Raw genomic sequence first — 25,370 nt, 5'->3', positions numbered from 1 at the left:
CCTTGTCTTGACATCAGCGCTCTTACCACTGAAATGATGGCATAAACTTTGACAGCTATGGCTTTGTTCAGTATATTTTGAAATATACTGAAAAATGATCTCTTGACCATTGCTTGATATTCATGTTCGATTCTTAAAATTCAGTTCAAATCAGTTAAAGATTTAATATTAAATATTCACAAGAGAAGTATTTGTTTTAAGCCTGTAAATATACATGACTCAGTTCATGAGCTAAGGCATGCATTTTCATAAGGTCTCTGGAAAATAAAAAATATTTGGATTGCATAAAGATGTTTAAAATTCACGTTTCATAGACAGGTTACTTGTCTGGACCATTAAACAGTCTTCCAAATAAAAATGTTTTGTTTTTTGTAAAAGGATAACCAATTTGTTCTTTTCCTGTTGGAGACATTAACCTATATTTTGGTCCTTTAGTTGCTTATTTCTCTTAATTTATTCCCCCTTGAGTATTTATTATCTGATATCTTTCTGACCTGATTTAGAAGCCCTATCTTATTACTGTTTTAAAACAAGCACCAAATTTAGCTGGAAACCATTTGCAAGATAAATTGGCTTAGAGGACTAAGACGAACACCAGCAGATTTACTTTCTCGTGTTTAAATAAAGTACTCATTTTCCATGAAGTAACAAATTTCACTTGCCGACATGATTTATCCAAATCTGAAGAAGAGAAGCAACTAAAAAAAGGATTATTCGAATTTTAGATTTGCAATGTTTTTGTAGGGAAAGTAATGTTTTTAGTTATTTCATTTGGATTCTCAAAATGCTAGCTTAAATCAAGCCAAGCAGTGGCACAAGACAGTGGCTCCAAAGTTCGTTTACATTCTGTTAACATAGGAAGAGATGACCCACAGCTCAGTGTTCTCCCTTTACTCGGTCTGTGACGAACATGAACTGGGTACCTACTGTCTACCCTGTGTGGGGACACGCAGATCCACACTCACTGTCTTCAAAGAGCCCTCAGTCTGACTGGGAGAAGCATGTAAACAGATATTAAGGCAATTCAGAAAGAGCGGTGTTAGAAATATTCATAGGACTGCGAGGGCATTTATCCGGAGCCGATTCCTGAGTTTAGAACTGCTGGCTTGAACTACTGGTGCTGAATGGTCATTTCACATTTGCGACATAGAACATTAGAGATAATAGTATTCATATGGAGAAGGATTTTGCGTGAACTCTCCCTTTTTTCAATTACGGTTTGAACTTCTATGTTGAAAATTGAAAATGTTTATTACTGAGGACTTTGTACTTTAGCCTGATACCTTTAAAAATGCAATGCATTGACCTGGTTTTTAAAAGTAGATGTTATAATTTCACCAATTCGATCATTTACTTTGGTCGAGCTAAATTTTGTTTTGAATTTTGAAAAGAGCCCAAGACTTAAAATTTGCCATATCCAGATATTCTGTTGTTGACCGTGATTATTCAAGATGTGCAGAGATCTCCAGAAAATTATGTCGACGCAGAAATAACATGTGATATGCATGGAAATCCAAATCTGCAAAAACCGACTAGTTACACAGCTATGGAGTTTATTGGGAGGCTCTTTTATAATGGAAATCTCTCTTTTATTAAGATGACTGAATGTTCAAATTATGACCTAGTCAACTTTTTAGGAGAACACCTGTTAATTTCAGTAGTGTTCACAATAGTACAGGATAGATCTGTATTATATACTGCACTTTGTATTTTGCTTATTTGGTTAAGGAGGGGTGGCATTTAATTGACTCAAAATGCCCCCGTATGAACCTGGTAAAATCTTTCCATTAGGTGGTTAGAACAACCAAACTAACTTACCCATTTGTAACTATGGTTGCCGTAGGGTATCGTAAGTTTTGAGAGAAAATAAAAGGACTAACCATTAGCTATATGTGATAGGCTGGTCTCCACGGTCCAGTCTCGATGTTGTGGTGCCTAGACGAAGTCTGGGTCAGTCTGGCTTACTGTACAGTACTTAGCTTAGCCTGTGACTAGTTGCTACCCTGCCAAAGCCTAACATAGTATTAGAGGTGCTGACCTGGATTTCTTTCAGTGGGCCGTTATTGTGATGTCAAACGTTGTTTTCTCTATTCTGTTACCTTTTGTTTTATAACCTGGCCTGGTACTTACAAAGGGGTCGTAGGGGAGTAGAGAATAGAAATCCCTACTATGTGAGTCTGTTTCTTTCAGAAGGGTGATACACACCCTCACACCCTTCTCCATTTTCAATTCTACCCGAGTTGCTAACAGAGGCCTTGCCATTGGCCTTAAAATCTCTTCCTAGTTTATGGGTCTTCAAACATACTTGGAATCGGTCTCTTGCCATAAGGGAGAACCTCTTAGGAATTGAAGGACTGGTAAGGTCTCGGTTTAACCTTGGATTTTTCTAGTTTCAGCTCTAATTAAACGCAGACAAATCACTTGACCCCTGCCCCTCCTCTCATGACCAACAGAGCCACTGACCCCACCCCCCAATGCAGTCACTATCAGTCCTCTGAAAGGAGCAAGAGTGAATGGAATTCAGTCAGCACAAAACGTCAGCGGGGATGAGTTAGCTAAGAATCCAGCTCTAGCTAATCAGAGAGAGACAAGGATACCGAGGCTGGAGCACCCACTCTCCCACCCACCTTCTGCCACATATGATGAGAGTCTGGAGAGGTCCAGCCTACAGGCATACCCTGTGTCTTCTGAACTTAGGCACCTCCTTGTTTTTACTACCTCTGTCCCTGATCTTTGTCCCCGTTACTCACCTAGAAGGAGCAGAAGAAAGTGGAGCTAGAGAAAAGATGCTGATGTAATTTTTCTAATTAAAAGTGTTTTTTATCAAGAGGGTTTTTAAACCGTAAAATTAAATTTGACTTATGTTTTTAAGTTCGGTGGCTCATGCAGCATGATAACCAAATAGTGTGAATGTTGTTAGCGGTGACTACTTCCTAAAGCTAAATTATAATTTCTCAGGCGACCATGTGACTGCAGACGCTTGTCAATGAGAGCTTAAGTCTTCTAGGTTCACCTATAATTTGAAATCCAAACAAGCTTATATCTCAAGACTATTTCTCTAAATCCCTTTGTATTCATATTCCTACCAAGGCATGGCCATCTTGGAAAAATACCACACATAAGTAGAATCTGGGGGTGAAGGGGGAACTTTGTAAATTGTAAGATGGAAAGTAAATAGTCTGACCTGATTTCTGATAATCCCATAGTTCCGTCTGATGATGAGTGATTATCCTTTTTAGTTTCCACCTTTAGGAGCATAGTGATCTTAAGCAGTTATCTACCGAGTCTCTTTTCCATGTCTAGTCAACAGTGATTTATTGATTTTTGACCATAGAGTAAATCAGCTTGTGCTTATGAAGATGATATAGTACCAGTGAGTCACAAAGGCATCTACTGATTCTCATTCACGCTCAGGAAGAAGTACTATGTAGTTTTCCTTCTCGGGGAAATTGAGTGTTACACTGCTTTGTGGCCATTTTTTGAATCCTATAACATTAAGACTTGACATGACTATTTTTAATTGGCTTGGGGTTAGACCATTCTCCTATTTGCTTTCAGATTTAATGACATAACAGGCTTCAAGAAGTGAGCAAATTCAGTTTTTCTGGCTTGGAGGGATCCAAGCCCCTCTTCCCCATTCCATATTCTCCATTCTCTCTTTTCCTTTTCTTCTTAGAGTCTCTCTCATAACCAAAGGAGAAATTTGGGGACTCATTAATGTATTCAGTAAATATAATTGAGGAATTATGTGCCAGGGTAAGCACTGGGAATGCGATGGTGCATACTTTAGACATGGCGCCTACCTTTTCACAGAACTTAGTCTAGTGCAGGGGTTGGGAGGGAGTGGTGGCTTTACATCCATCCTACTGCCTGTCTTTTTGTAAGTAAAGTTTTATTGGAACACAGCCATACCCACTCATTTATGTATCTGTGGCTGCTTTTGCATTATAATGGCAGACTTGAATAATTGCATTGGAAACCCTGTGGTCTGCAAGGTATGAAACATTCACTACTTGACCCTTTACAGAAAAAGCTAACTAACTCCTCCTCTAGAGGGTATGGTGAAGAAGTAAGTGCAGGCTGGACCCTGAAAACCTTTATTAACCTGGTTAAAGAATATAAACTCTCCTGAGGGAAGTGGACCAGCAGTGGAGTGTTGTAAATTGGGAAGGTAACATGGTCATATTTGAATTTTAGGAAAGTCACTATGGCTGCTGTGTAGAATAAATAGTGAAGAGAGACAGTAAGTGCATGCATTAAAATGAGAAGCACTACAGTAGAGTGGTTAAGAGCATGGACTCTTGAGCCAGACTTCTCGATTCACATTTTGGCCCTACGATGTACTGATTCTGATGTTAAGTAACTTCGCTGTCAGATTTTCTTTTTTTTTTTTTTTTTAACGTTTATTCATTCTTGAGAGACACAGAGACAGAGCATGAGTGGGAAGGGCAGAGACAGAGAGGGAGACACAGAATCCGAAACAGGCTCCAGGCTCCGAGCTCTGAACTGTCAGCACAGACCCCAATGCGGGGCTCGAACTCATGAACCATGAGATCATGACCTGAGCTGAAGTCTGACGCTTAACTGACTGAGCCACCCAAACACCCCTCTGTCAGATTTTCTATCAGTAAAATAGGGATGGTAATCACAGAACCAACTCTTGGTGAAAAAAAAAAAAATGTATATATATATTTCATATATATAGGAATATATATATTTCATATATATAGGAATATATATATATTTCATATATATAGGAATATATATATATTTCATATATATAGGAATATATATATATTTCATATATATAGGAATATATATATTTCATATATATATATTTTCATATACATATATTTCAAATATATATATTTTCCTATATATATGAAATATATATATATTCCCATATATATGAAATATATATATTCTTATATATATTGAATATATATTTGAATATATATGAAATATATGAAATACATATGGAATATATGAAATATATATATGAAATATATATATGAAATATATATATGAAATACATATGATATATATGAAATATATGAAATATATATGATATATATATGAAATATATGAAATATATGATATATATATGAAATACATGATATATATATGAAATATATGAAATATATATGAAATATATGAAATATATATGCATATATATATGAAATACTTAGAACATAGTGTTTGTAGTCATCAGTTATCACTTTTATAGTAATCCTGTTAAGAAGTGAGGGTGGTCTGAACTCAAACAGTGGCAGTGAGGGTAATGGAGAGAAGTGGCCAGATTCAGGAGCTACAAAGACAATAGCAATTAATAGGTATTAGTGATTGATTAGATACCAGTAGGGTAGATAAAAGAGAACAAGAGGCTGCGGATGAAATGCAGGCTCTGGATCTGATCAGTTGAGTGGATGGTGCTTCCAGTTTCCAAAGTAGGGAAGACAGTAATTGAAATGGGTTTGTGATGTGAAGTAAATGTAAGTTCAGTTTGGGGTATCTTAAACTTAGGTACTAGATTGATATAAGTAGAAATTTAGGAAGTAACCAACTGTAAGATTTGGAGATCAGAAGTGTGATGTGGGCTGAGGAAATGGGATGCAGGAATGGTCAGTGTAAATCGGGTCGTGATGCTTGGAAAAGAATGACCTAACCCAGAATAAAGGTGGAATGACAGGTAGACTTCTAAATATTTTTCTCAACATTTTTATTTATTTTTGAGAGACAGAGACAGAGTGTGAACTGGGGAGGGGCAGAGAGAGAGGGAGACACAGAATCCAAGGCAGGCTCCAGGTTCTGAGCTGTCAGCACAGGGCCCGATGCGGGGCTCGAATCCATGAACCGTGAGATCATGGCCTGAGTCGAAGTCGGTTGCTTAACCGACTGAGCCACCCAGGTGCCCCTGGAATGATAGGTAGACTTCTAAGAGAACTAGAAAGGACACCAAGAGTGGAATATAAGAGAACCCTTAAAGAAAAGATCAACTTTTGGAGGAAGATAAGCATGACATTTAAATCCGTTAAATATTCTCTTGTTGGGGTGGGCGAATTTGAGAAATATTTAAATTTGCAAGTTTTGCATTAGCGTAGGCCAGCTTAAACCATAGTATGCATTTATTCACATACTATGATTTTAGGTACTATTGTGTGCCATACTCTTCCAATATGCACTTTTCCCTTTATGGAATTTTAGGCAACATACAGAGTGGATGCTATGGTTATGGATGTTGACATCCAATGACCTGTCCAATCTACTTTTCTGTATTTATTGGCATTTCCTTCTCCTCATTTTTTACCTTTCCAATTAATGACTCACTAGAGTCTTGATGTGAAAAGTTGGGGTTGGGGAGACTGTCTTTCTTCTGTATGTGCTATACTTCATTCAACATCAACAGTTTGGGTCCAGTATCTTAAGAGTTTTGTAATGATTTTTCTATTTGAATTTCCTTACAACACTGCCACAACACTTCTCTTCTGGAAAGAACCAGGAGATGAATTGGAGACATGGAACACTTTTTCCATCATCAGAATCAGTAGGGCTCACAGGTTAGGCTCCAGCTAAGTCCTTGCTCCTGAGGTGTGTGAAGATTAGAAGGCTGATCCAGAAGCCTTATCTACCTACACATGCCTGAAGAAAGGTATCACATTTCTGTAATCAGGCTGAGTGTGAATTTTATAATTAGTTTTGTGTTACAGGAGGAACATTCTGGAAAAGCTTTGAAATGTGCCCAAAAGATTACTAGGTGTACTATCGGGCTCAGCTTCTAGGTTATCTTGCCCTTTCAGTATCTTTGGGCTGTTTTACAGTGCTAGAAATGATGGAAGACTGATGGTAATGCAAAAGATTCTTGTCCACTGAAATTGAAATTGTTTACCGTGGAGTACAATTGCCTATTGCCTCATAGATATTAACCGATGTTACCAGTTTTGTGTCTATTTGTAAATTCTTTGCAGTATTCTTGATATTTTTTTTAATTTTTTTTTAACGCTTATTTATTTTTGAGACAGAGAGAGACAGAGCATGAACAGGGGAGGGGCAGAGAGAGAGGGAGACACAGAATCTGAAACAGGCTCCAGGCTCTGAGCTGTCAGCACAGAGCCCGACGCGGGGCTCGAACTCACGGACCGTGAGATCATGACCTGAGCCGAAGTCGGACGCTTAACCGACCGAACCACCCAGGCGCCCTATTCTTGATATTTAGATATTTGTTCTTTGGATTCACCTTTGAACCACTTGTAACATCGTACAGGTTTCCTTTTTAATTAATGAGCCAATTAAAATCTACATCCCATGTTAAAATGTTGTGTTACATATACATATGTACGTTTATACATGCATATAACCTCTCTAGAAAGATTCACTGAGTGCTGGCTATGGTTGCCTCTATAGAAGGGGGGTCAGGAAAACTTGTTTTTCGCTATATGCCCTTTTGGATCCTTTGAATTTTCTATCATGTGCTTACATTACCTAAACAAAGACATTTTTTTTAATTCCTTTTTGACACCCCTCAAATCAATCGTTAGCCCTTATTACCAACTCTTGAACTAAGTTCACATTTGAATTTACTGGCTTTCTTTCTTTCTTTCTTTCTTTCTTTCTTTCTTTCTTTCTTTCTTTTTTTTCTTGGTTTATTTTTGAAAGAGAGAGAGAGAGCACGTGAACAAGGGAGGTGCAAAGAGAGAGGGGGACGGAGGATCCAAACTCGGCTCCACGTTGAGAGCAGAGACCCCGATGCGGGGCTTGAACCCATGAAGCCCGAGATCATGACCTGCGCCAAACCAAGAGTCGGACACTTAACTGACTGAACCACCCGGGCAACCCAGATTAACTGGCTTTCTGAAGAGATCTTTGTTTCTAGAACTGCCAGCAGATAGCATCTTATGCCACAACATCATACCTGGCACCTTCTGTACTCTTTAAAATAAAGTCTTTAAACTTAACTCTTCAAGGTAGCTCTACCACTGTCGACACGTCTTGGTCCGATGGCACTAACTCGATTATGAATCTATGAAGGAATCAGATAATTGTAGTGTGCAGTGAAACGGCCGACCTGCTAGCCTATTTTGCAGTTCTAAGTTCACCTTGCCTCCCCAGCTGTGCATACTCAATAATCCTCTTGTCTAATTATAGCTAGCAGCTCTTCCTTTAAGGTAGAGGTTCTCAAGCTTGGAGGCATAGTAAAATCACTTGGGGAGCTTTTAAAACTCTGAATGCCCAGACCAATTAAATCACAAAGCCTGAGGGGTGTGGGACACAGACCTCAGGATTGTCTAAAGCCACTGAGGTGATGCTAATGTTGAGAAACACTGCTCTGTGCAAAGAACGGTAGCGATTTAGCAAAAACTTCACATAGAATAGCTCAGAAGCAGAAGCACTCAGGATTTCTGACGGAAAGCTTGGCATTGGTGATGAGGAAGGTCCACACAGAAAAGCGAGGCAGCCCTTAAGGAATATCCTGATGTGCAAAAGCTGTTTTGACTTGGGCTGCCTCTGGAATGAGGCAAACTAGGTATTGGGTGTGGTCTAAAAGCCTGAACTGACTTGCTTAGTCATTAGCGTTTTTGTTCATTTTTTTATAGTTCTGAATTCAGCTACACTCTCACTCAGTAGAAAATACTGACTGCATATCCCTGCCTTTCCCTCTGCCATTAGAGGCACGAAGCCAGCCTAGTGATGGGTGACATCTAACACCACTGCCACCATATGGCTGTATTACTGACAAATAGTTCTATTTATCATATACCAGACATCAGGGAAAACCACATATTGTACATGACCTATTAAATGTCCTTTTTTTGTCAAAGTTCCTAGAATCCCATTGCTTTAATCCATAACTATGTGCTTTATTAAGAAGTCTTTGATAGAAAGTTTGTTTTAGAAGGGGAGAAGTAAAAAAAAAAAAAAATGCATCCATTCATTTATTTTGGAATGGTAAGGCAAAGAAAGAGTCCTTCTTGGGATGTCCTCCCCCCACCAAAAGATATCTTTTAATGGGAAGTCCTGATCAATAGCCTGCTTCTGTTTAACATTTTAAATCATTTTATTGTTGCCTCAGCCTTTTATGAACATGAAAATTCGTATCATAAACTCTGCTGTGGTTTGCCTTCATGTACTCATTGTATATCCCCCTCCCTTTTGTATAGGAAGACAGAGATGTCAATAACCCCATGCCTAACCGAGGAGGCAATGGATTAGCTCCTGGGGATGACAGATTCAAACCTGTGGTACCATGGCCTCATGTTGAAGGAGTAGAAGTGGACTTAGAGTCTATTAGAAGAAAAAACAAGGCGAGAAATGAACAAGAGCGCCATGCTGGAGGAGATAACCAGAAAGACATAATACAGAGGCAGTATCTCACATTTAAGCCTCAGACATTCACCTACCGAGATCCTGTGCTACGCCCAGGGATCCTCGGTAACTTTGAACCCAAAGAACCTGAGCCTCATGGAGTGGTTGGTGGCCCTGGAGAGAAAGCCAAGCCATTGGTTTTGGGACCAGAATTCAAACATGCAGTTCAAGCCAGCATTAAAGAGTTTGGATTTAACATGGTGGCAAGTGACATGATCTCACTGGACCGCAGCGTCAATGACTTACGACAAGAAGAGTAAGCACACATCCTCTTCTTTCTAAAACTGGGGCAACTATTGTTTTGATAGATATTTAGTTAGGTTGTTAGGATGGAGAAAATAGTTTTGCCTTTATTTCAAGGAGGTAAAAGGCTCTTCGGTCCGCAAAATGGCGAGAAGGAGGAGATCACTTCATTTATGCCATTAGATTGAAGGTATGACATATAAAATTCTGGGGGTTTTACATCAGTGCTACGCAAATGTCGCTAGACTGGCACCGGTCTGTGAATTTTTTGTTACCAATCCACAATGAGAACGTGAACTTGTACCAAAGTGTAAACCAACCGTTAAATACTTTGTTTAGTACAAGTGACAATTTTTTAATGACAAAACTTTCTTGATGTGTTGATTTTCATTCTGGATCAAGCTCCTTGTCTTGTTGTGGAATAATAACAAATAGTAACGCTGCTTTAGATGTCTTACATAATTAACTAGATACTGATGTTTCCCTTAATTCTTTTTCTCAGTACTGCAACTGGAAATTGAAACTCTTGAGCATATGCAAAAGGAGCGCCCAAACAGATAAACTTTCACATTATTTTCATGTAGTTTGATTTAAAATAAAGGATTTCCAGCTCTTAACTTGTGATAGACAGTGGTTATGGGATGAACTCAGCTTTTTCTGAACAGGTTCTACTCATACAGGATCTAAGTAGCCTCCATTAACATAGATGCAAATTTAATTCCATGCTACTAGAAAATCTCAATGTATTCTGCTGTGTTGTTCATATATCCTTATCTTAAGAGGTTGACACCTTTATGCACACACATGCAGACCCTTTTGTCACTGTCACTGCATTCTTTTGTCACTGTCACTGAAAAGATTCTGTACCTAACATAGTCCTACTTAGTAGACTTTGGCCATTCATGTATTTATTGGGTTTTTTTTGTTGTTTTTTTTTTAACGTTTATTTATTTTTGAGACAGAGAGAGACAGAGCATGAACGGGGGAGGGGCAGAGAGAGGGAGACACAGAATCTGAAACAGGCTCCAGGCTCTGAGCGGTCAGCCCAGAGCCCGACGCGGGGCTCGAACTCACGGACCGCAAGATCATGACCTGAGCCGAAGTCGGACACCCAACCGACTGAGCCACCCAGGCGCCCCCATTCATATATTTACTGTAAGAGTGAGATGGGGTGAATGAAATGTGCAAAGAAGGTTGGAGGAATAGAAGTATAGAACCATGGTGGTGAGATACCTAACCTCTTTTCCAGAGAAGAGCTAGAACATCTCAAGGGACTGTGAAGGAAGAATTCTCCTGGTTCAATTTATTCCAAATCAAAGTAGAGGCTTGCCTAGTCATAAGGTTGCCAGATTTAGCAAATAAAAATAGAGGGACACCCGTTAAATTTGAATTTTAGATGAACAATGAAAAACATTCAGCCTAAATATATCCCAAACAGTGTATGGGACATACTTATACTTTGATGTTTATCTGAAGCCTGAATTTAACTGGGTGTCCTGTACCTCCCCAGTCAGGGGCTAAGGGTGGCTCTTAACAGAGTTGGAACTGCCACGCCAGTATTCTTTAGGACCCAGAAGAGGCTCTGCAGTCCCTTATCTGGAGTGTGTCCCAGTTAACTAAAATATAGCACTTAATCATACTGTTGATCTGTGTTGTAGAAGGTTCTCTGAGAACCTATTGATGGCATTCTCATCACTGAGAAGGGAAGGGAAGGGGGTGGGCAGCGAGTAACATTTATTGACTTTCTACTCCCTGCCAGGACTTACTATAGTTTCTCTTAATTCTCACAACCAAACTGTGAGAGAGTTCTTACCTGTGTAAGTCAAGTCTGAAGCTTGGAGCTCTGACTTCTTTGTATTTGCCCCGTGGTTCAGCGCAAGGCGGTTTGGTGTGAAAGCCCTATCTTTCCACCACACCTCACCTCACCTCACCGTATGTCTTTTCACAAGTGATATGCCTCAGTGCGTTGTTACAGTCAGTGGGTGAGCTAAGTGTAGAAACAGAGATTTTTAGCACGTGAACTATTTATAAAAGATTGTTAAAAACACCAATATAAATCTAGCTCGTTTTTCCATATAAGAAATATGCTAAGAAAATCAAATGTCCTATAATGCAGAAGCACACAGGATTAGAGTCTGCCTCTGTGTCTCCCTGTCCTTCACCCCTCACATCCGTTCTAATCTGCAAGGCTTCTAGCTCCTGTCACCAAAATATGTCTCCGATTATTTCTGAGGTGCATTCACCCAAGTCCTCCACCCAACTCCAAGCCACCATCGTCTCCCTTGGAATCCTGTAGGAGTCTCCTTCATGGTTTCTCCTCCTCCATATTCACACAGAAGCCAGTGTGGTATTTTGAACCACACAGATCTAGCTTATCTTCAACAATGCTTTGCCTTCCCAGTGCACTTAAATATAACCCCGACTTCTAACCAGCAGCCTCAACCCCTCCCTCCCTCTTGTTACTGTGCCGCCTGGCCCAGCATGCTCTAGCCAGGCTGACCTTTTCCGGTCTCTTTGATGTGTTCTTCCCTCTTCTTTGAATGCTTTTCCCCTTCTTGTGGCTGGCTCCTTGCCATCGTTTAGGTCTCAGTGGAACCTCTCCAACCATGCTGCCTAGTTGCAAATGCCATGCTTTATTTTCTAATACTGCTCTCTGGCCATTTCATTCATAGTATTTGTCTAATTTTATAATTTATCAAATTTATATAGATCCTGATTTATTTAGTTGTTTATTGACTGTCTTTCAGTAACTGACACGTAGTTAGTAAATATCTGTTGAGACCATGAATGAGTGAATGAATGAATGGAATCTGCTGGGTTCAAACCTTGGCTCCATTACCAGATATGAGATCTTAGATCAGTTACTTACCCTCTCTAACCCTCAGTTACCTAATCCTTAAAATGGGTCTAACAACACCTGTCTCCCAGGATTGGCACTAGAGTTAAATGACGTAATAGGTTAAAAGTGTTTTTTCACAGGCCTGGTGTTAGAAACTTAAGTGTTCTTCACTTTATTATTATGATTTTTGTATTATTGCGGTGGTACTTTCTTCAGATCACATATCTTCATGTCAAAATTTTAATGTTTTCAGTTACTATTAAGTTTGAGGTCCTCTGTTGCTTTTTGGAAAATGTAAATGTCACACGCGGCCTTATCTTCATCTCACTTCTACTTGTACCTTCCATGATGGCAAAGCCTTCACCTCTCCTTTGATAAATGTTTTAGACACAGCAATTGCCACTCGAACCTCCCATCTCTCTGGGTCCTCCTTGCTCTCCTATAATGTCCTTCCTTCCTTCCTTCCTTCCTTCCTTCCTTCCTTCCTTCCTCCCTCTCTCTCCCTCCCTCCCTCCCTCCCTCCCTCCCTCCCCTCCCTCCCTCCCTCCCTCCCTCCCCTCCCTCCCCCCATCCTTTCTTTCTTGCTCTCCTCATTGCATCTGTCCTTCCTTCTTTACTTTCCTCTCCCTCCCTTCCTTCTTTCATGTCATAGGCTGATTGTTTTCCATGTTCTTTTCTCTTGCATAAGTGCTTAGAAATAGGATATTGCATGTTTCTGTGTATCATTCTTGTAAGGGTTGTGTCCCCAGTCAAGCCAAAGGACCCAAGGCTATCTCATCAAATGCTCCTAAGCCCCTCTTAAATATTTCTATGTTAGTGAGAACACCTTTTTTTTTTATGCTTCAAAATACTCAAAACATTATAACCCCCGAAAACTTTTTTTTAACTGAGTCCAGATTATTTTTTAAACTTGAGTTAAAAAAGAGAGATAGGCTTCGTTCCTCTTTGAACACTGAAAATTCAGTGTAGAATAACAATTTCTAAGAGTTATTCATAAATTAGGATGTAAATAGTCTTAAGAATTTATAAACAGACCGACAACAAACAAAACATCCCTAAATTTGGCGTCTTATCCAATTTGCGTATTAGCACTTTTCTTCTTTTAGTGGAAACATACTGAAAACGTAGCATGCATCCATATCACACAGACACAGGGTCCCTCACGCTCATCCCTCACGGAAAATACGCTACACAGAGCCCACCAGAGACTGGCTTGGTGTTGCTGACTTTCTGCAGCTTTGGCAGATAGACCTTATCAGCCTTGTTTTCTTGCTTCCATCAGACGTTTAAATGAGCCACCTGCCAAACTTAGAAACCAAGCTTTGGGGCTGTTTGTCCAGCTGTGGCATCTGACCCTGTGGTTAACTTGTTCATTCTTGTGGCTGCTCCACAGGCTTTTCAGATGAATGTTCTCTACCTTAGAAGCAGGACAGAACTGCCCAGCTGCCAACATGACTCATACTTATGTATGTTACAGCTTTGAATTACATGCACTGGCTGAGTAATTTACTGGCTGTTGATTGCTCGTTAAAAGAGTGAGTAATTGTATTTTGAGTGAACTGGAGGCCTGCTTCTTTTTTAGAGACTTGATCCAAGGATGACTTCACCTGCCTTCACACGTATTTTCTATAAAAAACACATTCCGTTTTCTTCACAGTTCAACAGATATTGAGTATCTCCAATGAGCAACACACTGTGCTAACCCATCAGGAGACAAAATACAGCAAAGACAAAATACAGTCCCTGCCTTCAGGGGGCTCCCCATCTGCCCCTGGGGAGAAGGGCAAGAAATACATAGCATATGGGTCGTAGGACAGGGCTGAGCAAAATGATATGGTTCAGAGGAGTGAGGGGCATGTCAAGTTACGGGAGAGTCAGAAAAAGTTTGATGGGGCGGACACCAAAGCAAAGCCTGGAGGATGCGTAGGGTTTCCCCAGGAAGAGTTACAAGTTTAGAAGACGTAAAGGTAGGCATTGACTAGGAAGAAAGAAAGCAAGTGGTATAGCATACCTGGATCAGGAAGTATATGTAGAGAAGCTGGTACGATAGGTTTGGTCATGTGCGGAAGATCACAGTGCCATTCACAAAGTCTATACCGACTGGTGGTCAGGAAAGACCCGCTGAAGGTTACAAAGAGAACTTTAGGAATATCAGACTGGTAAAGGTGTCAAGAGTAGATTGGGAGTGGAGACCCGTTGGTGGGTTAGTAGCATCAGAGCCGGAACTTCAGCGAAGATTATAGAACCAGAAGAAGGAGACTTGAAGTAAGAGAATAGAAGAGTTAGAATCAGTGGGTCTTGGCAGCTTGACGGAGTGGAAGGAGGAATCAAAGATAAATCCAAGGGCAGTAACACAAAGGATGGCACTATCCTCTGCTCTGCCCAGAGCTCAGTTATCTAAACCACTTTTCCCCTCCAGCTTGCTTGCTTGCTTGCTTTATGTATATGTTTGTTTGTTTGTTTGTTTATTCATTTGGAGGGCACTAGTGAGTGAGGGGCAGAGAGAGAGAGAGAAAGAGAGAGAAAAGCAGGGCTCACCTGAAGCACAGCTGGAGCTCACCAGATGTGGGACTTGAACTCCCAAACCGTGAGATCATGACCTGAGCTGAAGTCAGATGCTTAATGACTGAGCCACCCAGGCGCCCTGCCCCCCAGCTTTAGATGAATTCATGCAGAACCAACCCATCAGGATGAGGAGCCTGTTCCTGGGAAGAGGTAGAAAAGTCTGTTCCATTTCCTTGAAATAAAGCTCCAGATTTTCTTTCCCCGACTATGAACTAGCTGCTGATACAAATACATGGAAATTATTCTTGCCCTTTTTCTGCCCAAGAAGGCAGACAATCAGAGGTATATCATCTGAGCTATTTTGTTTCAAACAAATGAATCAAATATTTTGACTTGCTGAGCAAATTCATCTGCTTCTAATATTTAACCTTTCCTCCTACCTACACACCAATTGCATTTTTATTTTGTAGAAAGCTATCTTCATTGCATTTACAAAGATGTTAAAGTGCTCCAAAAATTCTAAGAGCTATACAAATGTTAATATGATTAATTGCTAATACCTTTCTTAAGCTTGTCTGTGGGAAATTGAAGGGTTTTTTTTTAAAGATATTTTACATTTACACTCATGACGTATATACCAAACAGTTGTCTTCTTACCTGATAGCAAAATATTCATGCTTCTACTCTAATTTTAAGGTGAATTGTGATCATGAGCTTTTTTCTTTCTCTGTTCGTGTTAACAGCTTTCACTCACTGATGTGTTTGTTTAGAATATAGTGCTATAATTTATAAAACAGATGCTATTTTGTTTTTTTTTTTTTTTTTTTTTTTTTACGTTTATTTATTTTTGAGACAGAGAGAGACAGAGCATGAACGGGGGAGGGTCACAGAGAGAGGGAGACACAGAATCTGAAACAGGCTCCAGGCTCTGAGCAGTCAGCACAGAGCCCGACGCGGGGCTCGAACCCACAAGCTGTGGGATCATGACCTGAGCCGAAGTCGGACGCTTAACCGACTGCGCCACCCAGGCGCCCCCAAACAGATGCTATTTTGGGGGCGCCCAGATGGCTAAGTGGGTAAAGTGTCCAACTCTTGGTTTCAGCTCAGGTCATGATCTCACGGTTGTGGGTGTGGAGCCCACTTGGAATTCTCTCGCTCTCCCTGGCTTGTGCATATTCTTTCTCCCTCTCTTGAAAATAAAACATTAAAATAAAAAATTCAGAAAAAGCAGATGCTATTTTTAAAACATTGAGTTAATTGAAATGATATAGTTATTTTTAAATTTCAGTTTCCACGTACAACCCGTAGGTTTCAGTGAGAGGTAACTAAAACTCTAAGGAGCTGGTCATAAGAGGTCAAAACGAATTATTAGAATAATATGTAAATCATATATATATTTATATATACATGTATATGTGTATATGCACATATATACCTGTGTATATGTGTATATATGCACATGTATTTCAGCACTTTGTCCCAAATTCTATTATCATAATATATGGTGGACCCCGTTCACACTGCACTGATCACAATTATTAACACGTTGTCCTTTTCTCTCATAGATGGCCCAAGATATGTCTCATTTTTCAAACCACAATTTGGCAACCTTAGATCCAGGCCATAAGAAGCACATTTGAAATTGCTTTCAGATGACCCATGATGGACATATTCCTTCTTTTTCGTCCCAAAAATATTACTTTCTAACTGGCTTGAAAATGCTTGCCCTCAGAAGCTACTTTTTATGAGTTCAGAGGTTTTCCAGATTAACTTTAAAAATAAGTTGTGCTGTGTTGCTTAGTTTCTCTTTTTCCTTTTCCTTTAAACACCTACATATGAACACACACACACACACACACACACACACACACACACACTTTGCACTTCAGAGTTTTCTCAATGATGGTGGCACAGCTGATTTTTGTCTAAGCTCCTGGCTAACGACATGGATTTAGCCCAAGCGGAATTATTACAGAGATCGGGGGTAACTTATGTCACCCCAATTTCAACAGCAGTTGAGAAGGTAGCACGTTCATAAAGTGAGCCTACAAAACCTGGAAATGGAGGGAATGTGCTCTAAGCCACGATTACCAGAGTAGCAGCCATCTGGAGTGCCCCTCTCTCCTTGCTAGAGTCCTGGGATGGCTCACTTCCCTTGCTCGCGAGATTCTCCTGCCAAGACCTCATTTGGTTGAGAAGGTCCTTCCCATTCTTTAGTCATTTTCCAAGTTGCTCTTTTAAAAGGGGACTTAGCTTCATTTCCCTTGCCCTTATCTGCGACCCCCTCCCTCTCATCCCCACCACGAGCCTTACAAAACTGTAAGATATGCCTGATGAAAAATTATAGACTCAGGTTGCTCGTTTTTGTTTTTTCACAGCCCTCCGCCCCCAACCAGCAATTCAGAATAAGTTCCCTGCAGGCTAGTTAGAAAAATATTTATGGAGGGGCCCCTCGGTGGCTGTTGGTTGAGCATCCGACTTCGGCTCAGGTCATGATCTCGCAGTTTGTGGGTTCGAGTCCCGTGTCGGGCTATGTGTTGACAGCTCAGAGCCTGGAGCCTGCTTCAGATTCTGTGTCTCCCTCTCTCTCTGCCCCTCCCCTGCTCATACTATCTGTCTGTCTGTCTGTCTCTCTCAAAAGTAAATATTTTTAAAAAAGAAAAAAATAAGGAGGCACTACTAGATATCCCATAACATCCCAATGACAATTTCAGGAAAATCTTGCCTTTTTTTTTTTTTTTTTTTTTTTTTTTTTTGAATCCTCTTTATGATAAGTTTCCCACCCATGAGGAGCACTGCCATGGTTCAGGGATGGTTTTTGTTCCCTCTCCTACTAAAGCATCTCAGTTTTGGAGCTACCAATCATTTCAAAGTGTTTAGTCCTTGTCCTCTGCCACAAGGTTATCACTTCCTCACCAAGGAGAGTTCCAGACGTAGATCCAGGCCTGCCACGCGCAGTGTGGCTGTCAGAACACACAGCCCTTCCCGCAGAGGGTTGGCATGACCCGCTCTGGTAATTTAGCAGCTCAGACTGGCAGATGCAGCCAGGACCATTAGCTACAGCCTGCTCATTACAGCGTGTGCCTCCTTAATGCATGTGGGCTCTCGTGTGTTCAGTGAGTAAGAGAAATGGTATCAATTCAGTGGGGAAGTCCTGACGGTCCCTAGAGCTCCTGCATGTTAATGTTTGGAAGTGATCGAGGACGAGGCTTCTCACAAAGTGGCCACCGTAGCAATATATTTATGAAGACCTTAAGAACAAAGCCGACAATCCTGCTGAAATACTTTTCTTTCGGGCAAGAAATGGGGGGTTTAATGGCTTCAAGATGCACTACACTTGCCACTATATTAAGCTGTCCAGGGAAGCTGCCGGTGCATCCAAAGAAGCTGAGAGGAAATTGATTGGTGAAGGTCCCGGGACCTATAGGAAGGAAAACACAAGCTGTGGGCTTACAGCCTGCAAAGGAGGCCTTTGGTGCTAAGTGCACACGTCAGTGGTGATTTTTAACTACACTGATTGATTTTGTTTTCCTCGGGGAATGTGGTCCCAACATTCCCTCAGTTTTGAGTGGTCTGGTCCTGTCCCTATTTTTCCTTTAAGTCCTATTTTCTTTTCCTTTCCTTTTTTTTTTAAAATACATGATTTTGCAAAACAGAGTTTTACCAGGAGTTGTCTGTCTGCCTATCTAGTAGTGTAGCAGAAGTGTCTGAATTTTTACCTAAATGGTAGTTAGAGCTAAACTTCTGGACATAGAAGCATAGTATGATTGCAAAGTCATTATAAGGTGTTTCCACATTTAAGATAAATTATGTACATGAAACTGGTTAACTGCTAAGCCACACATAAATCAACATTTAAGGAAAAGAAGAACCTTACCCCTTATTTATTCTGGAAACCCCACAACCATTCTGGAAGATAGCGCTCAGTAAGGGAATACTCTCGTTGGGCCACACACTCAGGAAAAACTTTGCCCAGTTTAGAGCCAGAACTCAGGAAAAACTTTGCCCAGTTTAGAGCCAGAACTCACTACTGCCACGATAAGCTATAAAAACCACAGATGACAGCCTCACGCCTTTCACACATACACATGCAGATACCTCTGGGATATCTGATAAAAAGGACCAGTTTGGGAGAGAAGCAAAAAGTAGGATCTGGGAGAGATGACAGTCTTTAAAAGTGGTTGAACCAGCTTAAAACCTTCCTTCCTCTTGATTGAGTTTCCAACTGATATCTACTCCTCAGTCTGTGGAGCAATTTTGACCACTCCCTCAGGGTAAAGACAAGTCCCTGGACAGAGCTGTAAAGCAGGATCATCGAGTACCAATATATTTTTCTTAAGCAAGGATTGTAGAAGTAGTAAGATGAATAATTTGTTATGCAACTCTTAAAATGCATTTATAGGGGCACCTGGGTGGCTCAGTTGGTTAAGCGTCCGACTTCAGCTCAGGTCATGATCTCACGGCTTGTGGGTTTGAGCCCCGCATCGGGCTCTGTGCTGACAGCTCGGAGCCTGGAGCCTGCTTCGGATTCTGTGTCTCCCCTTTCTCTGCCTCTCCCCAGCTTGTGCTGTCTGTCTCTCTCAAAAAAATAAATATTCAAAAAAAAATTTTTAAATGCACTTATAACCTACCTTTGCTCACTTTAAGCTGACCATGTAAAAAATGCACTTAGTATGTCATGAATAGAATTTCTTTTTTATCATTCTTGCGACATGTAAGGTGGACATGCTAAGAAGTAAAAAGCAGTCAAGGTAATTGCGTGAGTTAAAATTATGTAAAACCGCAGTTTAAATTCAGTAATATCTTCTAGCGTATCACTAGGAAATGGCCCATAGTTTTGCTTTCCTCCTCATGCCATCAGACAGGGAGATTCCACTCTCCAAAACGTAGTCCACGTGTAGGAGGAAAATCACATTTTTAATAACCCAGTAACTTATTTCAGAATGAGCACTGCCATTCTAACCAAAAGAAAAATATCCACTCATTCTTCAGGATAGCAGGTCCCAGTGAGCAAATCAAAAGCCAGGCTAAAGGGCTCTGGAGAAAGATTTGAGCATCTAAACTGCATGTTAAGACCCTGGAGATGCACTGCTGTCTCTTTAAAGGAAAGAGCTGTAAAGTCTTCACCGAAAGCAAATGTGAATGGCCGGCTGCTGTTTCATCTTTTGTGAGGCAGGAGCTCCCTCCAGAGCCCCAACACACTCTGCTACAGGGCTGCTGGTGCGGGTCCCTTCCTGGGAAGATCTTTATCCCTCTCTTTCTTCTCTGAATGAGAGAATAGGAAAGGAGGATTGAAGGAAAACAGAAAAACTCTTTCATAGAAGTTTTTTTTGAGGTGTGTGTGAACCACATCTTATTAGGAAAGTACCATCAGGTACTTATTTAAATTTAAGTGTGTGTATTTTGAGAGAGAGAGAGAGAGTGTGCGCGCAGAGGAGGGGCAGAGAGGGAGGGAGACAGTCCAAGTAGGCTCCATGCCATCAACACAGAGCGCCACACAGAGCTTGAACCCCTGAACCGTGAGATCATGACCTGAGCAGAAACCAAGAGTTGGACGTTCAGCTGACTGAGCCACCCAGGTGCCCCCAGGTCGTCTTACTTAAAATCAAGCAAAGAAGAAGCACAAACTCAATCAGTGAAACCGTCTAGATTAGATCTGGCTACTTCTTAACCTTCTCTGTCTTCTGTCATGTGACGCTAGCCTCTGCCTCCACAGTCATATGCCTGACATTGGGGGTGGGGGGCCGGGGCAGGACGGGTTGGAGTTAAGGGTGTGCTGGGGGACATACGCCATAGGCCTAAAAAGACACAGAAGGGCAGGTTCCAGCCATTGGGCATTTATTTATAGTTGTTTATATGTAGGGCGTTTTTTTGTTTTTTGGGGTTTTTTTGGAAAGATTTCTCAGTCACTTGAAAAGCAGTGTAAGCATGTCTTCCACTTGCACGGAATTAGTTCTGTCACTGTGACGGTGCTTTGCTCCCTTCTTTTTCTGATGTGGCAGGTAGTGAAGACAGAAGGTCCTCATTAAATGACAGGATCAATAGCATTATTGTCCATTTATTGAGCACCTACTGGATGTCCGGCAGCGTGCTAGGGGCTTTAATGCACTATATCCAATCTTTATCCCCATATTGAAACCTCATATATATTTTTTTTTTCCACTGTATTTTTAGGTGCCATAACTGAGGCTCAGAGGACTAGGTAATCTGAAGGTCACGTAACTGTACAATGGTGGCTCCGGGTTTCAAAATCTGGCTTCTAGAGCACACTGCCTTGTTGGTGATGCTCAACTAATCAATGGCCAAGGGGTTACGTTACCGGACACCACAGTGTGTTAACTTTCTTAAAGGGAAAAACGGAGAAAGTTAGGAAAAGGTAAAAGGCAAAGACTTTCTATTTCATTCTTGCAGACCTTTTTTTTTTCCCTCTAAGTCAGGGTTTCTCAGTCTCCGCTCTATCACATTCTTTGTCACGGGGGCTGTCATTGTAGGATGTATATCAGCATCTCTGTCACCTACCCACTAGATGCCAGTAGCACACACACCCCTGTCTCTGGTTGTGACAAGACAAACATGTCTCCAGAGTTTGCCACATGTCCCGGGTAGGGCAAAATCTCTCCCCTGATTAAAAGGCTCTAAGGTAACATTGGGGGGGGGGGGCGGGTGGTAATACAATGGAAGGAACCAAGATCATGTTTATAGCATTGTGGATAAGAATAAGCACAGGTTGATCGAATGAGCCAAACAAATAGGAAAACCTGGTCCTTGGTAAAATCAGTTGTTACATACTGGAGGGTTCTGTGAGGGGCCTTGGGCTACATCATGGCAGAATATATCTGAAGATGAGCAGTGGCATTACAGTAATCATTCACAGATATAGGATACCTCTTTCTCTCACTTTTTTTTCTGTGTAACAAATACCGGGGGGTTCGATGCAGGGAGCCACCCTTTATTCCACTATTTAAAACAAAACAAAACAATCCTGCCTTTTATCTAATCCCACCTTTCAGTCAGTGGTGGCCACTGATGACACTTTCAGAATTTGGTGCATTTTGTCTGAACGTTTTTCTAAGTTGTTCAACCCATTCTCCTCTTGAATTATCTTATTTCTATCCCCCCGCCCTTTTTTTCAAAAAATCTGGATAATTACTAATACTTGTTGGAGGGAATTATTCTAAGTAGTAGGAAAAATATTGACAATGCTTATATATTAACCTGTGAAGATAATTTTATAATATACATATTAGGACGATTGTAAGGCACTGATACTTTCTTTTTTTAGTTATTTTTTAAAGCACTGATATTTTAATTACGTATCAGCAGGTATCAGAACGAATGATGTAAAAGTAAAACATATAACAAAATACCTATTGAGTGACGGCCTGTTCGGATCCTATGGACCAAAAGTTCTTCATCTTTTGGTCTCAGGCCCCTTTTACATGCTTAGAAATTACTAACAGCCCCACATTATTAGGCTTTTATTATGTGGGACCTACCTATCAAAATTGACCATATTGAAATTCAAGCAGAAGTTTTATTCAATTAATAATAAACCCATGACATGTTAACACATTTCTTGAAAAATAAAATTTCCAAAATAAAAAAAAAAAAAAGTATGATAAGAGTGGAATGATTTTGCATTTTTACCGATTTCTTTAATGCCCGGCTTCTGGAGGGTAGCTAGACTCCAGTATCTACTTCTACATTCAGTCTATGCTCGTATGTCGTTTTGGTTGAAATATATGAAGAAAACCTGGCCTCGCACATATACGTAATTGGAAAAGAGGAGTATTTTTAATCGCCTTTTCAGATAATTGTCGATATTCTTCCTTGACACTGTACCAGAACGCAACAGGTAGTAGTAATTGCAGTGTAGAATCTGAAACCATACCGGTGAACAGTAATACTCTGTTGTTAGTGTATCTTGCACATTAGTGAGCCTTCTCCCCTCGAGTGATGTAACATCATGTGTTCGTCACTGGGAAAATACTGGTATCACAAGTAACGCAGATCTTCCAAATATTAGCATCCCGCATAATGCAGATTTTCCAAATACTCAACTGTAATGAAATTTGACACTTTCATTATATATAGCCTCATCAGTCTCATCAGAAATGGCTTTATCTCCTGGGAGGCTGGCATAATTCCAAAATCCTAAGTTTTGCTCGAAAGCTCAAGTTTTATCCTCAGAAACAAATGATGTCAGTTGTTTTCCTTGAAGTGACAGGTTCCTTTCATTCACATTTGAGAAAATGCCAGATAACCGCGTCTGAGTGACCTTAGTTTAATCCACTGCGTCTTTCAAGTGAACATTGCAGGCTGTGAGAAAATTGACGAGTTCACCTTGGAACTCAGTTACACAGGTGCTTTTCCTTGCCACAACCATCATAGTTAGATCTGTAGCAGAAGTCCTTTTGGCATCCTTCCCGTTTTGTCTCACAGAATATTAAGAAGGCATGGGCTTAACAAAATTAATAAATTAAAACTCTAGGAAGAGTTATTGCTTCATCAAGGACATTCCGTGTAGATGGCATTGTTTTTGTTTTGTGTGTTGATGAGGAATATCATGAACACAAGTACCTTTTGGTGCCATTACCTTGATTTGTGCTGGGATGCCAGCAGTTGTATCCGCCAAAGCCCCATCACAGTGAGTGTCAACACGGTGAAAAGGGCATTGAGGTCATAATATCATGAAAATAATTTTGACCTAACCAAGCTCGTCAAAGGGTCTTGGGGACGCTAGGGATCTGTGTGGATCATACTTCAAGCAGCGCCGTCATAGATTTTAGAATAAATTAGATAAATAATAAAAATGAGCCTTCAGAAAAACAATTGTCACGTTCAAGTCTTCGGTTTGATCACTGACAGATCATAATGTTATTTTATAAAGTTAAGTTGGAATTCTTCTACCTGATTCATGGGAAGTTTCACCAGATTCCATGGTTAGTGACGATTCAGATAATTAAGATGCTTACCTAATCCAAAACTTAATTGAACGCTATTTTAATTAACTGATAAAGAAGAACTTTATATTACAGAAGTGCTAGAACATCTGCAGAAGGGTAGATGACCTGATAGTTTGAGATCCTATCACCGGACTAATTACGTGGGACTGATGGATAAAGTAATAAAAAAAAAAAAATGGCCAGCCTTACCATTCCTGGGACAGAAATGTTTTTAGACGGTACGATGCAGCCAGCCTCCAAATTTGGAGTAGCTTATTATCATAATCATTTAAATGATTCAGAAATTATCTCATGGGAGTAAACAGGGATTCAGACCAAGGATTCAAAGTTCAACAATGTATTGGCCAGATACTTCATTATAATAATATTTTTGTATTGAGCATTTTTTGATATTTCAGGAATTCACAGCAGAGGGCCAACAAGTTATTTATATTTATTAAAGTCTAGAGCAAATACTAGGATAAATATCAATACATCATCTAAGTGCATCATAAAATGAGGCCAATAGCAGTAACGTGGTAATTTCTGATCAGCCATTATACTAGATGAGCTAAGTTAGCTTCCAAACTGCCAGCTCTTTGGTTCGGCACATGTGCTAAGCCATTCCATTCAAAACCTTACTCTTTAGCAAATTACTAGACCAAAAAAAAAAAAAAAAAGCCATTTTATTGGTATTTTATCCTATGTATTGTAATTAAGTTATGAAGTTAAAATTAGTCTTAGGACAAATTTTTTTAGGTTTATTTTTATTTTGAGAGAGAGCAAGTGGGGGAAGGGCAGAGCGCGAGGGAGACAGAATCCCAAGCAGGCTCCAAGCTATTAGTACCAGAGCCCAATGCAAGGCTCCAACTCACAAACCCTGAGACCATGGCGTGAGCCAGAATCAAGAGTCAGATGCTTAACCGACTGAGCCACCCAGGCACCCCAGGACCAAATTTTTAATGAGGAAAATCTAGTAACTGGAGGGGATCCTTTAATTTTTTTTTTTTCACTCCATCCTACCCTTCCATTTTTGAAAGAATATCTTTTGTATAATACCTGAGTAATCAGACGGTGCTTATTATTCCTATTCTAATAATTATAAAACTTTAATTTTTTTAATGTTTATTTTTGAGAGAGAATGAATGAGTTGGGGAGGGGCAGAGAGAGGGAGACACAGAATCCGAAGCAGGCCCCAGGCTCTGAGCTGTCAGCACCGAGCCCGACACGGGGCCCAAACTCATGAACCACAAGATCATGACCTGAGCCTAAGTCAGACACTCAACCGACTGAGCCACCCAGACGCCCCATGACTGTAAAACTTTAAATAGATACACAACGAAATCAGAAAAAGCTAACTCTACAAGACAGTTGAATTAAGCCTTATGTTTCTCATCAGCGTTCATTATAAAGTACAATATATGTGTATACACTTTTGTTATTGATTCTCATATTTCTGTCCTCATATAGAATGAGTT

The 25,370-nt window shown here is 40.4% G+C and overlaps 1 protein-coding gene across 2 annotated transcripts in view; it reads left to right on the top strand.

Annotated features, from left to right (window-relative positions):
• GALNT7 (polypeptide N-acetylgalactosaminyltransferase 7) overlaps nucleotides 1–25,370 on the top strand; it is a 146,703-nt gene that overhangs the window by 70,745 nt on the left and 50,588 nt on the right. For both annotated transcript variants that reach the window (XM_019440996.2, XM_019440997.2), the window contains exon 2: nucleotides 9,156–9,616. In XM_019440996.2, the coding sequence (XP_019296541.1) occupies nucleotides 9,156–9,616 (461 nt within the window). The remainder of the gene's footprint in view (nucleotides 1–9,155; nucleotides 9,617–25,370) is intronic.

This window comes from Panthera pardus, unplaced genomic scaffold, assembly GCF_024362965.1.
Source record: "Panthera pardus isolate Hobbes unplaced genomic scaffold, ASM2436296v1 HiC_scaffold_13, whole genome shotgun sequence".
NCBI classification, from domain to species: Eukaryota; Metazoa; Chordata; class Mammalia; order Carnivora; family Felidae; genus Panthera; species Panthera pardus.
This window is presented reverse-complemented; position numbering and strand designations above follow the sequence as displayed.